A 16,011-nucleotide genomic window follows, 5' to 3' on the forward strand; every position below is an offset into this window, starting at 1 on the left:
CAGCAGAGTAAGTTTGGAGATACTGTTAAAGGGAAAAATCTGCCTTCACATATATTGTACATTGGACAAATTTGAGCCAGTGGTTGAATCCCATTTGCAAGCCTGAATTCCCTCATGCTTGAACCAAGGGATGTGATTACTGTTAGTTCTTTTTAAAAAGCGTCTATATAGCCAATATTTTACTTGACTTAAAAGCATATGTATGAAGAATACTGTTAATACCACACTTGAATTTGAACTGAAAATTATGGTACTGTTTGCTTTTTCATTTCAAGAACTTTATCATAATTGACTAGGCTGATGTATTGAGTATTCTGCAAAGTTTGGTTGTGCTTCACTGGCAAGTGTAATATCAGCACTCCATGGCTGATATTGGCTGATCTAATGACTGTCCAAGATGCTTCATCCATGTGATGGTGAATGTTGCAGGTTGCAGAGTTTGCACTGATCAGATTAGGCTCTAGTTTATGGTTCTGTGTCATTTCTAGCTCTTGCTGAAGCTGTTCTGTAATGAATGGGGCAATCTACCTTTTGCCTACCAGTTTAAACTGTGGTCAAATCATTACGGGATTGTGCTATGGGATACTGTCAGTGGAAGTACAATTGCTTGAGTCACCATTTGGCACAGGAAGGGAACATTGATTGAATACCTTTTGAAATTATAAGTTGATGAAGCCTGTGGTGTAAATAGAATTAATAATAGCTGTACTGCTGCTGAAGGAACATAAAAAACAATGAGAATTAGTAATTGTGGAAAGAAGAAATCCTATCATCAATTTCAACAGCCCCTATGTCCCTTAGTGCAGCTAAAGTTAACAAGAGTTTTCTATATATTGCAGGTGTTCATATAAAATATAAATGTTATCATGAAAGTGCTAGACTTTGTATTAAAACAAGAGATACTCACTTGTTCCCTTTCACAATGACTTGACACTCCTTGTTTTCATCCATATTTTTTCTTATCAAGATTAATTATTTTTTTCTTATGCATTCTACTTCTATAGCAAAATTTCTTTCCTGTCTGATTCCCTTGCAATGAAGTAGTAACATCTTTAATTTGTTTTATTCTGCAAAGCTCATTTTCATTTTGCCTTGAAAACAGGCTTTCTATTCTTGGCCCACTTTGTTTTCAACCAGTTTTAAACACTGATGATACAGATTGTGAACAGACCTTCAAATGAGGCCTTGTGCAGTATTATTATTTAGTATATTTACATATAACATAGTTTCTGTCTCATATAATTTTGTCATTTTAACCATTTTTCTAGCCAGTGCAGAGAAGAATCTCTCCATGCAAAGCAAAAAAAAAAAAAAAAAAAAAAAAAAAAAAAAAAAAAAGCCAAAAAAAAAAGTCAATCAGTATTTCACAAAGTATAACCCTAAGAAACTTGCAGAAACTGTATAGAATAAATTTACTACTTTTTGGTTTTTTTCTAGAAGCTGTAGATTTTTTCCCAGACCTTTGTAAAAGCTAAGACTTCTATGACTTCAAGTGAACCAGGTTATGTGCCAATAATACCCTTGGCAGAAATTTTGAAGCTGACCAAAATGCAGACACTGTATTGAGATTGAGATGCTAACTTGGTATGTGTAGAGGAAACATGGAGAAGCTTGTCAACATGGGAGTCCCAGATCATTCCTAAATCATCAGTCTGACCTGAATAAAACAGCTCAGTTCTGGTGACTGTACTTTGCTTTTCAGAATATGAAGGCTGTGCTTAGGATTGCATCTCAGCTTTTGCAGTATGATTTCAGCACAGGCATTATTTGCATTAATGTCATGTTGAGCATGATAAAGCCCTTGACATTGATATGGTTTATTTGACCTTTTCACTTTGAATGAAAATCTAATTGTTTTTTGAAATGTCAGAAAAATACAAAAAGTAATCAGCAAAAGTACTGCTATGGAATTGACTCTTGCAAGCAGGAGGTAGGGGTTTTTTATATCCTAAATATCAAATACATCCACAGATGCTTAACAAAAAAGGCACTTCTTTAATGCAAAAGCTGAGTTTGCTGAAACAAAGATAGAAAGCATTCCATCAGCAGATGAAGATGATGAGCCAGCATGTTCCCCAGTAGACCAGAAACTCAAAACCAGCGAAATACGTTTCATACTGAATGAGCTAAATTTGCACAGTGACTTAAACTTTAAATATAGTCAGGTCTGTTTCAATCACCAGTTTTGTTTGCTAGACCTGACACTGTTCAGTAACAACTCAAGTTGGCAATATGGAATCTGCTTTGAAATGATCAATTTCTAGCTTATATAGAAGAGGTCAAAAATACCTAAGTCTTCTCCTGGGTTTTGTGAGTCTCTTACAACAGTGTGTGTATAATATCTTCATTCTGTGCATAAAGATTTGCAGTTGATGATGAACTTTTTATCTGTTGAGGCTTTACTGCAAAATTGTTTAACTGGGCACAAATAGGCATTTGTGGGGCATTTAAAGAGTGGTTTTACCCCAGTGACAGTGAAACTCACTTCACGCAAAAAAAACACCCTCATTTTCTTAGTCACGAAGAACTGATTATTTGCAGGCTTCAATATTGAATTTAAATACTTGAGTGTCTTACAAGCTTTTATTCAGAAAGTAGAGAGAGAGAAAGACAGGTGATTTCGTTTACTTGCACAAAACAAGCCAGAATTATTGGCAAAGAAACAGCTAAGCGAGATATTATTTGTTCTGAGAGTGATTTGCTGAATATCATGTCTCCTGACTTTTGATCAGATGAGCCTTATTGGAGATTATTTTGATCAATGGTGGCATATGACATACTTCAAGTATCTGTACAGAATATATCTGATTATAGCAGATTCGTACCTGTAGATGTAAAATGTCAAATCTACTGTGCATATTTAGGCCTTCCCAAACATCTGTTCAGTGAGATCTGAGGTTGTTGTTTTGTGTATGCAGAGGGTTTTTTGAGGTGAGTCTGCATTTAAAAAACAAAATTAAAAAGGCCATTAAGGAAATTAGTAGTTTAATGTGAATAGGACATTTGAGATTTCATTTTTAAGGCTTGGTTGAACAAACACTTGATTTGTTATTTGTCCGGAAACAACTAAAATTAAATTTGTAAGTAAGTATACATCTGTTCTGCTCTAAAAGCTGAAATAAACCCCTTTTTTTCTTAAGCTAAAAGCTGAGAGGTGAGAGCTAAGAATATGGAAAATGAGCACATATGGTAGAGAAAGGAGCTCATCTGTGTACTGGTGTGATTCAAGAACTGAAATTATTTTCATGACTTTTTAGTATTTAGGATACAGTTAGGCTACTATTTTTCTTTCTAAATAGGAGTTGCTTGAAGATTTTTTCTGAGTAGCAATTAGAATGCATAATATTTTGTTGCCACATAGGAGTTGAAAAGTTAATTTCTACAGGGTCGCAGTGTATAATACATGACAATGTGGTTCTTCTTTAGTCCATTTTTCCCAGTCCTCTCTGATGTTTTGTCATGTTACAATAGAAGAAAGCCATAAAATCTTTTAATTTACTGACCTCTTATTCTCTGTGTAGTAATTCATATAGCACTTTCTTTCATCTTTTCTCTGACTTTCCTTACTTCATTTCCTTCATAAGTTTTTAAACAGATCATTTGCCACTTTGCCAAGATTCTGCTCTTTAAGGCCTATTTAGGCCTTCAGACATAGTGAAAGGTAAAGCTTCCAAATGAACATTGCCCAATAAGGCCCAATAAGTGAATTTCAGCATTGTGATATGTCTTATTTCTGCTTATCATGACATTGTAACTTAGCTAATGCAGTGATTTGACTTAACTTTTGTTCATCCTATCTGTGAACGTGAATTCAACATCACCTCTGTGGCTCTGAGCTGCAACTTTGAGACAAAACTGACATTACTTAAATTTGTTGGAAACCCCTTACACATGTAAAGCCTTGCAATTTAGACATCATCAGAACATGGACTATTATTTGCATTAAACTTTTTCAAACATAAAATATTAAAAAGTATACGTATTCAGTGAACTATACTTAATGATATCTTAGTCTCCAAGATGCCAATTTTCGAAAAGTTATATGGAATGAGTTACTGCTTTTGTCATGTAGTCATCATTGTATGTGGTCATAAAGGGACATTTTGAGGTAGTGTTGTTTAAATATTTCATTACTTTGGAATTTTTCTTTCTTTTTTTACATTCCAGGAAGTAAATGACCCAGTCCTTTTTCATAAAAGTATTCCATAATATATGCAAGAGGTTTTTAAATTTGAGAAGATATTCAATATGGTAGTCACACCCATTGCAAACTATGTGGTTTTTTATTTAAATAACAGAATACTATTTTTAGTTGCAGTTTTCATCATTTTGATTGCTTTCTAAAGTCATGAGTGGAAAAATTAGTTGTAAAAGAGATTAATTTTTTAAATGTTCATGTAGTAATGAATGTACAATTCTGTACTTTTTAATCTTTATTTCTTTACATATGAGAGTATCGTTTTCAGAATTATTCTGTGAAAAGTTGACTGTTATAACATTAATGAAATTGTTTCCATTGCTTTGTTTATAAGGAGAGAAGTTCAGTTGCATGCATGTATTCTTTAGATACTGACACAACTTTGCTTTCCGATTATCAACAGATGTAGATTGGTTTTAGAATATCCACAAAGTATCTTCTGTTTTTTCTATGTTATAACTCATAGTGTTATCAGATTTATGATGATCAAGACTACTATAATTCACATATTTTGCATTTAAAACTAGTATTCTTTCCTGTTTTAAAATTTTCAAAAGCAATTACAAAATGTCATAGTGAGATAAGGTGTGCTATCCTTAGCATTAAAGGACTGAAAAGCTTTCAGCAGACAGATATGTTAGAATAATTAGTGGTTTCCTTTAAAACCCAGCACTAAGCCTTACATCTTTCTGCCACACCTGCTTCTCACTTCCCTTCCAATGTTTCTTTGACTGTCCCTGATGCAATTCACCTAAGACATCAAATCTCTTTTTTAGCTGCTCTTCTAAATAATAGTTCAGAAATAGACTTCAAATATAAAGAAAACCAAGGGGTAAGTTTAGATAGAGTAAAAGGTAGATATTCCCCAGTATGACTGATCATATACAGCCAAGATGTTGGATTTTTCTCATTCTTGAAAAAGGTACCGTGTCACTGAGGCTTTGGTATTTTCAGGTTCATAACCTCTTTGGTGAAAAGAGCAATGCAGAATTAACATTGTATCAGACAATGCACTGTCCAGTTTCTCTCTCTGTATCACTGGTCTGGTACATAATTAATGCTTTGACTTCAACCTGATTAATGCTGAACTTAAGTATTTTCTAAATTAATATCAACAGGCCAGTTTTAGGCTTGGTTCCTTAGTCTCTTTGAAACAGCTGCACCATTTACTTCATGTGCTAGTATTTCTTATGGCCAGGGAACAGATCAAGGCACTAATCACAAAGACATATTTATCTTCCCTCTTAAATTTGCATCCCTCTAGTCTTCTGTTTGGTAGCTGCTTTTTTTTTTTTTTTTTTTTTTTTGGTTTTTTGATTTTTTTCCTTTTTGTAACGTTAAAGTAGATTCCATTATTGTACAAATAGACTTCTCTACTTTGATAATCCACTACTATTAAAGCAGTTTATGGAACCAATGACTTTTTGTTCAATTGGTGATTGTCAAACTAGTGAGTATTACCTGTATTCAGTACTGTATTATGTTGAGTTCCAATTTGGCTCTGGGTTTAGAGTTCTGAGATTTGGAATACATCCATTAATTTTCAAAATACCTCTCTAGATATATTTAAGTTTCTTTAAATTATGTACACATTCCCCTGATTTCTTGATCTTTGTTATTTGTTTCTGTAACTTCATTAAGATTCTTCTCAATGGATTTGACCCTTTAGCTCTGTGTTGTCTAGCTTTATCACATATTTTACTCTTAGCTCAGTCTTCAGCTACAAGAGTGGCTCTGCTACATCACTAATACTTCTCCTGTTCTTGCACTTCACCTTTCTGTGGCTTCCAGTTCCTGCAGTGTTCTCTGCTCTCCTTTCCCTTCCATTTTTCATTTGCTGATTTCTTCATTCATGGTTATCTCCTCATTAGAAAAAACCATTCAACAGTCTCATGTGCGGATTCATCACAAATTTTTTTTTAATTACAATTTTCACATTCATATGAAAACCCATGTTCTCCAAAAAGTAAGTTCTCTGTTCCTTCTGTTCCTTCACCATTCCATTTAAACAATTCTTTGTTTATTGGTAATGTGAAAGGTCAGTTACTACAGGCCTTTTACCTAATGATGATATTCTGTTTATTCATTTGCACGAGTAGGTTAATCTGAATAGATGTGGAGAAGTTAAATGATTGAATGAGTGGAGTAAGGAGTCTCAGATGTGGTAACTATCTTATTTTTAGTGTAACAGTCTGAAGGTGTGAAAAAATGGGTTTTGACTATAAAAGCATAAATCAAGCATATAATTGTCAAGAAAGGTTTCAACCAAAGGACAATGTTGAACAAAAAGAAAAAAAAAAACAAAACAGTATGCCAATACTGAATTATTTGGAGCTAGACATTAAGAAAGTTATCTTAGCAGCCAGGGGGATACACTGTGAAATAACCTCCCCAGATGACTAATGGGGTAAAAAGAGAAGTGGCAAAAAACCCAGTTTATTGTCTGGCCACATACCAGACTCTGACCTAGTCTCAGAGAATGTGCTTCATTCAGTTATGAGCTGCTGGTCTCACCTGTATGGAGGCCTTGCATTACTAGACCATGCTTCAGGTCCTAACCAGTGTCTGTTGCCTTTTACCTGTTCATACTGTTTATCTTTCAGGAGGACACTGATGCAGATAAGATGGTTTTACTCAGTTCACATCTTATCTAAACTTGAGAGCTCTCCCCGATGCAGAAAATTCTCATTGTTTTATCTCCCCTCTCTCTCTCTCTCTCTGTCCCAGGTATCTATCTGATCTAGTTGCTTCTTTCTAACCCTCCAGCCCACAATATCTCTTTGCAGCATTATCATCTCATGCTTCATCTTGTGAAGTCCAAAGCTGATCATACTGCTGTTATCTAATCTTTTTTCTTGTTTTGAACTTCTTCAGTAGTATGCTTCACCTTCTTTTAAAGAGTTTCTCTTGCTCCCTGTTCAAGCCATTGGTTCTATCTATGCTGATAAATTAGTCTTTGCTAATTTATGCCAATGTGATTTGGCACTGGAACCTGGACTCTCATTTGGGGACATCAAGTTCAATAACATGGAAAGGAGCCATTAACTGACATAAATGTAACTCTTACTTCCAAGTCTCTGCTGACCTGTGTACAACCACATATTAGTAATTGCATTCCATCATTCTGTATGTAACCTGTTATATTAATATTCATCTTCTGTTTTCTTTGGTAATACTTGAGATCCTTGAATTCTATTGCTGGGCTATGTCTGTAATCACCTTTACATTTATATTTTGGGTGTCTCACTGAAAAGTCTTCCATATTCAGCCCTCTATTTTTCTGCTAAGTTTTCCCAGCTAGCTGTTCTTTGTTGCTTTTAATTTACTAGATAATATTTTCTTCAAATAATTTCTATTTCTCCTTTACTCAGATATTCTTTTGTTAACTAATTGCGAATTCTAGATAAAAATTGCCAAATAGAATCTTAAACTTCATCTTGGCAACCGCTGCAGAGCTCATGTGTTCTTCAACTTGAATTTCTTTAGAAGTTCTTACTTTCACTATAGGAGCAATGAGACCTATAGATGTTCTCTGGGTACCACTTTAAAGATCAGCCTTTTCTTTCTGTCTCTGCTTTTGTCTATGTTTTCGTCCTATTATGATTCAATTGTTGCAACATCCTTTCCTCTGACCTTTGCAAATTCAATATTTCTTTGCTCTCATCTAGATTCAGTTCTTGCTTCAAAGGTAATTTCCTGCCCTATCATTTTGTCCATCTTTTACATTCCCCCACTGGCTCTCATGTTAAGTATGTCTTTGAGCTCAGACAGAACCTCTGACAGATCTAGCTTTCATCTCAATCTTGTTAGTATCACAGATTTAACTTAGTGGTTCACCTACCTACTTCAAAATTGAACTTTAAGCATTTCTCTTCCTGCCTTTAGTCATCATCAGGGCCCAATGCTGCTGCATTTCTCAAGTCAGAAATTTCGATCTTTAGTTTCTCCTTCTCATTTATCCTGCAAAGAGCCAGTGTTACCTTTTAGTTTTTATCTAGCTCTGTCAGTTGAGGAACACAGCAAATGCTGACATACCTGTACGATAATACTCTTGTAATTTACTGCCTCATCTCATTTCTCATATTGCTCATCCACCAATAAGTCTTTCTCTTCAGCCCTTTATTTTACTAAACTCTGATCTAAGAGTTGTTCTGTCAGTCCTAGGCTAAACTGATTTGTTTGTGTGCCAGCGCAGCTCCTTACAACACGCTGATCCATATGTTGACAAGTAGGCCTTACCAGGAGGTCACATTCTCAGAGAAATGGGAGTCCCTATTAGGTGTGCTCCGTAATAGGGCACTCCCCTAGCTGGATACAGGCTAGCCAGTGTGTGTTGAGAAGTCTGCTCTGTCTGGCCTGACCATCAGATGATGCTGACAGTGTGAGTTCCATTAGTATCCAGCTGGGTTTTGATTACAGCTGGTCCGGTCCAAACTCCCTACAATTACAAATTTTCGTGCTGCTTTTATACTTTCAGGTAACTTTATTTCAAAAGTCTCTTTGAAGTTTTTCACCAAATTGCAGAATGGATGAGATTGAAAAAGGCCTCTAGATATCATCTAGTCCAACCCCCTTGCTCAAGCAGGATTGGGTTCATATCTTTTGAATACCTCCAAAGATGAAAACTCTAGGAAATCTGTTCAGTCACCCTTAGGGTAAAAAAGTGTTTCCTGATGTTCAGTCAGCACTTCCTGTGTTTCAGTACATGCCCATTGCCTGTGTCACTGGGCATCACTGGCAAGAGCCTGACTCCACCCTGTTTTTACTGTCCCTTCAGATATCTATAGACACTGATAAGCCTTTTCTTCCCTGGGCTCTCTCAGCCCTTCTGCATAGGAGAGATGCCCCAATGGCAGCTTCCATGTGGCCCTTTGCTGGATTGTCTCCTGCATGCCTATGTTTCTCTTGTACTGAGAATCTCAGAACTGGACTGCACTGCAGGTGTGGCCATGCCAGTGCTGAGTAAAGGAGATCACCTCCCCTGATCTGTTGTCAGTACTTTGCCTAATGCAGCTTATGATATAGTTTGCTTTCTTTGCATAGGCTCATCTATAGCTGTTGAATTAAGCTAATGGTTGTATTCCACTCTTAACGTGTTTGGTTGGGGCTTGATGATAGTCTTACTTTTTAACATCCTTCAGGCATGTAACCAATAAATGTATACAGACAGTATTTACACTCACAGTGGTATCTTAGCAGGTGATGGTGTTTAGACCATTTTCTAAGGTTGACATTAAAATTTCCTGTTAAGTCTTCATTGTTAATGGCACCAACTACTGTTTTTTACTCAGATTTCCAGATTTACTGGGCCCAGTAATTGACATAGTTCTTTATCCTACTTTGAATTCTTTCCTAACTCTGATTATAAACTCAGTACTAACCCTTTCCAAGAAAAAGCCCATAATGAGTAAAGAACTAATATTTGTCTGTTCACTGTTAGTAATATCTCTCATATTAAACCTATAAGAAATACCTGATCCTCTGAACAGTGTACTAGTATACTAAACCTTTCTGATACTTGATATGTTTGTTTTCAAAAGCACAGATTTTTGCATCTGCCCAATCTGTTAGTTGTTTTCCATCATTAGGTCTGTTTGTTGGTTTTATCTTACTTCTGCACAAACAGGGTCCATGTGGTTGCTTAGTTTTCTCGGCCTCCATTTAAGCAATAAGAATTCTATTACAGCTTGGACAGCTGATCCCAGCTGGGTAAAGGGATATCCCACAGGGTCATACTCAGTATATAAACCTGGGGGAAAGCTGCCTAGGGGGCCACTGCTTGGGAACAGGCTGAGCATAATTTGGTTAGTGGTGAGCAATTGCCATTTTTTGCATTGCCTGCTTATCTTGGGTTTTATTTCTCTCTCTTCTTGTTATTTTCCTTTTCCTTACATTTTAATTTAAAAATATTGTTTTATTTAGATTATTTTAATGTTCTTATCCCAACCCATGAGTCCATGAGTTTTCTTACTTTTAGCCCTCCATTTCTCTTTCACATCCCACTAAGGGGGCAGAGAGTGAAATTACTGACAAATTACACTCAAATTACTGACAATTAGCAAAATTTGCAAAGTGGGTGCTTAGCAATCTCATCACTAACCTCAAGTACATGAAACTTGTTTTGGTTTTATTGCTGTGTCCATGGCCAAAAGCAGCACATCTTCTGCAAGATATTCAGCATCAGGCTGATGGCTGGGGGATATATGCATCTATGCCAGTAAAATTAAATTTGGGGCCCACAGCTGAACTGTGTTCCAACTTAGAGCTGGGTTTTGAAAGTATCATAAGCTTAAGCCAAAATTATTACAAATGCCTTCTTCTCCAAAATCCAGTCTTGTAAACAGCCTATGGCTTTACTAATATTTTATAAGCTCACATTAGAATGTGAAACTAGTAGCTGCTATAGCTACTAGTAAATTAAACAGTGTGAAGGCACGAGGCCAAGCACTGTAACTCATTTACTTATGTGGTTGTGTTGTTAGAAACTGCCTTGACATTATTCTCACCTTGCACTTTCCCAAATAATTCCAAGATGTAGTTTAGTTCTTATTCCACTATAGGAACCAGGAGGCAGTTTGCATGTGGCTGATCTCTCTGGTCAGTGTTTATGGTATGTATGTGGCCAGTCTGTGCCAGCTGGCCTTGTAGTCAAAAACTGGCACTCTTAACTGAGTCACAGAAGAGTAGGCAATGTATCTGTTCTACAGCAACTTCATAGAAAATGCTTTTATTACGCGGTAAATGCGCCATAATTAAAAATAGTTTTGTTGCTCTTTCATTCACTCTGGGACTGTAATGTAGCACACCCAAGAGGCCATAAATTCACTCTACTTTAAACCCCACTAAGTCTTTTATCTGTAGCAGGGGTCCTTCACAAAATCTGCAAATCATTATGGTATGTAAAGATAAATGAACTGGAAAGATATTGTGGTCATAGAAGTTTGTCATCAAACACGTGCCATACCTGTGTATGCTGGAGTATTGAATATATATGCTGGCTACTAATTTGCCTTCAACCAAAATTTCTATATTTTCTGTTTTGACCACTGTGTTTGTGGAAGTGTGTATTCAAACAGCAATAACAAATAAGGATTTTCCACAATGTAGTTTGTTTTTCTTGTAGTATGCATACTCATGAATCTCAATGATCTTAGTATCATATGCTGTATGTAGCACTGTAGCACCATCTTGTGTGAGCTGCAAATGTCGTTTATGTCTGTGCTTTCAGGGATCTTCATGTGGAATATAAGAATTTTATTTAAAACCCTTCTGTGTAAAACTGAAATTGGGAAATGAGAACACAGAATAGATCCTCCTTACAATCTATGTGGTGGATTTTGTAACAGTGCATTCATGTAAGGTGCCTTATTATTAGGATGATCCATATAAATATGAGATGCTGAACTCTTGAGGCAAGAAATATGCATTCTGTCTGCATTGTGCTACAAAACTACAGAACTGAAATCTTTATGAGAAACAAAATGAAACAAAACTATAGTATGATAAAAGGCTGCTAGGGAAAATTAAGTAGGAATGGCTATGAAAGAGCTGATAGGAATAAAGCTGAAAAATGCATTTAAATGATTGCAGGTAGCTAATGGGGCAAGGACATAGAACTGGGTGTTCATATTCAGCTGTAGTGCTTTGAGTTTTCTCTATGTTTGGAAAGATGCACATGTATAGGGACAAGAGAAACACATAAAACAGTTTTGTTCCTATGACAGAGCAAACAATAATTGGAGGCATGGTTGTAGTGCATTGAATGCACTCCTACCCTTCGATATCTCACATATAGATGTTTTTCCACCTTTTCAAGCTCAATTTGTGTCGTGTTTCCTTTCATTTTTCCTCCTGCTTTTACAGAGCCAATTTCAGAATACTCAGCAGTTTGTATAAGAGGAATTATAGTCTTAGTGCAGATTCAGTCATGGAGGTGATAAATATTAGTTACTTACCATTGCTGTGAGTCCAGCATGTCATAGTGGTCTTGACAGCTCTTTTTCTTTTTGAGAATAAGATCTCACCTCACTTTTAGCACTTTCAGTCTTTTCTTTTGCTCTGTCAAACATCTACTTTTTCCATATATATTTTGGGCAGTTTTAAATATATAGTATCTCCAATTCTCTTTGAATGATTATTCATTTACATGATAAAAACACATAGATTTAAGAACTCAAAGCATAGGAAATTTTTGTCTTCATTGTAGCATATAAATGCACTTAACCCATGTGTACTACCTGAATGTGGCACAGGGGTAAAACACACCCCTTCTTCCTTTTTATATGGAACTGAGTCATAACTGTTTTCATGCCACAGCACCTAAAGAGTCCTGGGCTACAGTATTTTCTGACTATTCTTCAGTTAGTGTTAGGAGTAAAAAGTTGATGTTCTACTTCATACTTTTTCTATGATTTCCTCAATCAAAATATCTAGCTTCAAACTAAACTGTGCATGAGAGCACATCATATCATCCCAACTGCATCAAATGCTTGAATTCTCGGAGGAAAATTGTGTAATTGCTGAATATTTGGTCTGTCAGGGTTTCAGTGGTGACAGTAAAAGATATGTTTAGAAAAGCTGCAATATGCCTTTTTGGTAGGAGTAACTGGTGGAGATATGGACCTGATAAATTTGGTTTTATTTTCACAGTAAAAGAAACAGTGTTGTATGACTTTCAGTCATGACTGTAGATATCAGGAGAGAGATACTGTGTGATCAAGAAAGATGGCACTTGACTTCTCTGCAATCAAATCTCTCCCAGCTCATGGCTAAATAATTTTCTATTAGTCTTTGGTGATTGCTAAAAATGCAGATCATGAAGAGAAAGCACTCACCTGTAGAATGAACATATATATTGACAGCTGTGGGGGGAAAAAACCCTGTGCTCTTTGTGCATTTGTGGTCCATTGTTCTTCTCTGTCCTCTTTGGCTACAGTTTGTGTTTGTGAGCCTTAGGGAAAAAAATTTTTCCTCTTCCTTTTGAAATGATAAAAACAACCAGAAGAAAAAAAAAAAATCTGTGGGTATCAGTTGCTGAAGACAGACTGCAAAAAAACAACCAAAAAAAGTTGTATGAATGCTTCTCTCACCACACTTTCTAGCTCTCTGCTGGCAGTGTATAAACTAGTGAGAGGTTGGGTTTCCCCTTTTGCAACAGTTTTGACAGCAAGAAGGTGCAGCTAATTCTAAAAGCCTTTAATCTGGCATGCTTGATCATGTATGCAGCCATCACGTCCATATGAGCAATACACCCTAAAATCTCTCTATCTGACTGTGTAAACATTGCTTCCTCTTAACTAATCTTCCATTTTACCTTCCATTTTTCACTTTTAGATTCACTCGTGAGAGATTTAAGTGTTTTCTAAATCAACATTAATCTAAAGCAACTACCTCCTATATCTCAGACAGTTAAAGGAATCGAGCAAAAACATTTATTGTTAAATTGAAGATACTCAGATTTAAAGTTCAGTGGTACTAAACATTGGCTAAATGATAAATATTGGCTGAAATTTTCTACAGGAATGGACAATAGTATGCAAGATTTTGATAGTTTTTAAATTAGTTTAGAAGCCTTATGGCATGATTCCAACCCCAGCTGAGAACTGAAAGAGTTATGTAAGAGACTGGTGCAAGGAGAATAAAAGCCATTTGTATATGTGGTCATAAATACCCCATACAAACCAAGTCACTTCCAGTACATCAAACATAATCAGTTCTTTCCACTGGCACATTTACTGGGTTCTGTTTAACATCTGAGATACACCAAAATCCCAACACCAAAATCCCAGACACTGCAAAACCTATGGAACAAGAAGGGAAGTGCTATGGATATTTTGTATTTTGCCATCCTATATCCTGAGTTTTGATTAAAAAATCAAATTTTCTCCTTTGAGTTTTGCCGTTTCCATGAAGAAGCTGTCACAGAGAACACAAACAAAAACTCAAACCTGGGCAGTGGCTCTGATAGCAGCCATTCAGGAAACATTTGTGCTTTCCTCAACACACCACCTTTGTTCCCACTTTCTCTGACCATATGAGGCATACAGAAAACTGGCTGATCTTTACTTTGTATAGAGCATTATTTTATTAAATAGACTGTGCTGATAGGCTGGAATCCAAATTTCACTTACCTAAGATTATAGTGGAAACAGAGGGGATTTTTCATCAGTGGTTTATATGTCCATAGAGATTATTTTAGTATTTTTGTCATCCTTTTCTATTATCATCTAAGAATATTCTATTTAAGAACTTAGTGTGTGTGTTGACACTAAGAATTTACTTTTAGTAATTTCCTTTTTATTTAATTTCTTTTATTTCAGATAACTCTGGGAGTGATCCAGTTGAAGTGACAGCACTTTATTCATTTGAAGGACAACAGCCAGGTGACTTGACTTTCAAAGCTGGAGACAGAATCACAGTGACAACTAAAACAAATTCCCAGTTTGATTGGTGGGAAGGAACAATAGGAGGAAAAACTGGCATCTTTCCAGCCAATTATGTTGCCATAAGTAACAACTAAATTTGTACAGAATAAAATGTTGAGGCAGTAATATATTTACACTGAAAAATATATTTTAACTTTTCATATTTTATTAAAATGAGATTTTAGATCAATACTAGTCTAACAAGAAAAGATTAAATGCTTTATATGAGCATAACTTTCCCTTACATTTATTTCTTAAGTAAACAGTAGGTGATAGTCAATTTATGAGAATTTTGTTTTTGAGCAAGTTGCCCCAAAAAGTAATCCAATTTGTGTATAATTTCAATTCTGTCTTGCTATATGGATTATTTTCTACCTGAGGGAAAAATTGGAAACAGTTTAGAATTAGATATGCTGAAAAAAAGTTTATTTCTATTAAATTGTAATTTATGGTCTCTTTCCTTAATAAATGCTCTTAAAATTGCTTCAAAATATGTCTGAGTTCTTTACTTATTAAATACAGGTGTTTTTCCACAGGTATGGCAGTTAAAAGTGACTTACTACTTGGTTTTAAAAATCACTCTAGATATTGCAGTTTTTTAGTAACTACTTAAGGTCTGGTCTCTAGTTTTTCTTATTGTTAGGCACACAAAGACCTTTTTGAAAACAACTCTGTGACAGTTAAGCAGTTCAGCTTCTTTGATAGCTTGTCTTCTATTGTGCTTTGGAGAATTTGAGCACTTCTGAAAGTTTGTTTGGTAAAATGCATGAATAGTCCCTCAGAAAACACAGAGGCTTGTCCTTGATTCCTGTAGGAACTTGTTCCACAGATCTCTCTCTCTCCACAAGATAGAGAAATTTCTTGTTCACAGGTGAGCCTAAATTCTTCCTGCTTCTTCCAATTAAAAACTTTTTGAATGTTTAATCTTTAAGAAAAGAGCAACATAAAGTAAACTACAGAGTAAATAGAGTATATGTATAATATAGGGAAGATATTTCTGTAGGATAGATGTGATAGCAATGCATAGCACTACACTATGTATCTCATACTATGAGAGTATGATTCTCAGATTTGAAATTTGTTTTGACTATATTTGTAAATCAACTTCATTTTAAGATACAGATGCTGCCTTTAAAGTTGATGTAACAAATCAGAGCAGAGGTGAGAATGTGACTTTAAGGTTTTTAGAACCAACTTAGTTCCCTTCCCAATGTTGAATCTGCTGGATTTGCCTTTATTTGGAGTTAATGCCAAGATGATTATTATGCTCCATTGGTCTCCATTGGGCTTGAAAATGTCCTTGTTTCTTCTATGAGGACCAGAAATTTAGTATGTGTGTCCTTTCCAGCAACCAAGTTATAGTTGCTCTGTTATGATCCACTAAACTAT

The 16,011-nt window shown here is 35.6% G+C and overlaps 1 protein-coding gene across 2 annotated transcripts in view; it reads left to right on the forward strand.

The window, feature by feature from the left end:
• Positions 1 to 15,088, forward strand: part of SH3YL1 (SH3 and SYLF domain containing 1) — a 45,289-nt gene extending 30,201 nt beyond the window's left edge. For both annotated transcript variants that reach the window (XM_058802113.1, XM_058802114.1), the window contains exon 10: positions 14,518 to 15,088. In XM_058802113.1, the coding sequence (XP_058658096.1) occupies positions 14,518 to 14,717 (200 nt within the window). In that variant the 3' untranslated portion in view covers positions 14,718 to 15,088. The remainder of the gene's footprint in view (positions 1 to 14,517) is intronic.
• The last annotated feature ends 923 nt before the right edge of the window (positions 15,089 to 16,011 follow it).

The sequence above is a fragment of the Ammospiza caudacuta genome, chromosome 3 (assembly GCF_027887145.1).
Source record: "Ammospiza caudacuta isolate bAmmCau1 chromosome 3, bAmmCau1.pri, whole genome shotgun sequence".
Classification (NCBI taxonomy): Eukaryota; Metazoa; Chordata; class Aves; order Passeriformes; family Passerellidae; genus Ammospiza; species Ammospiza caudacuta.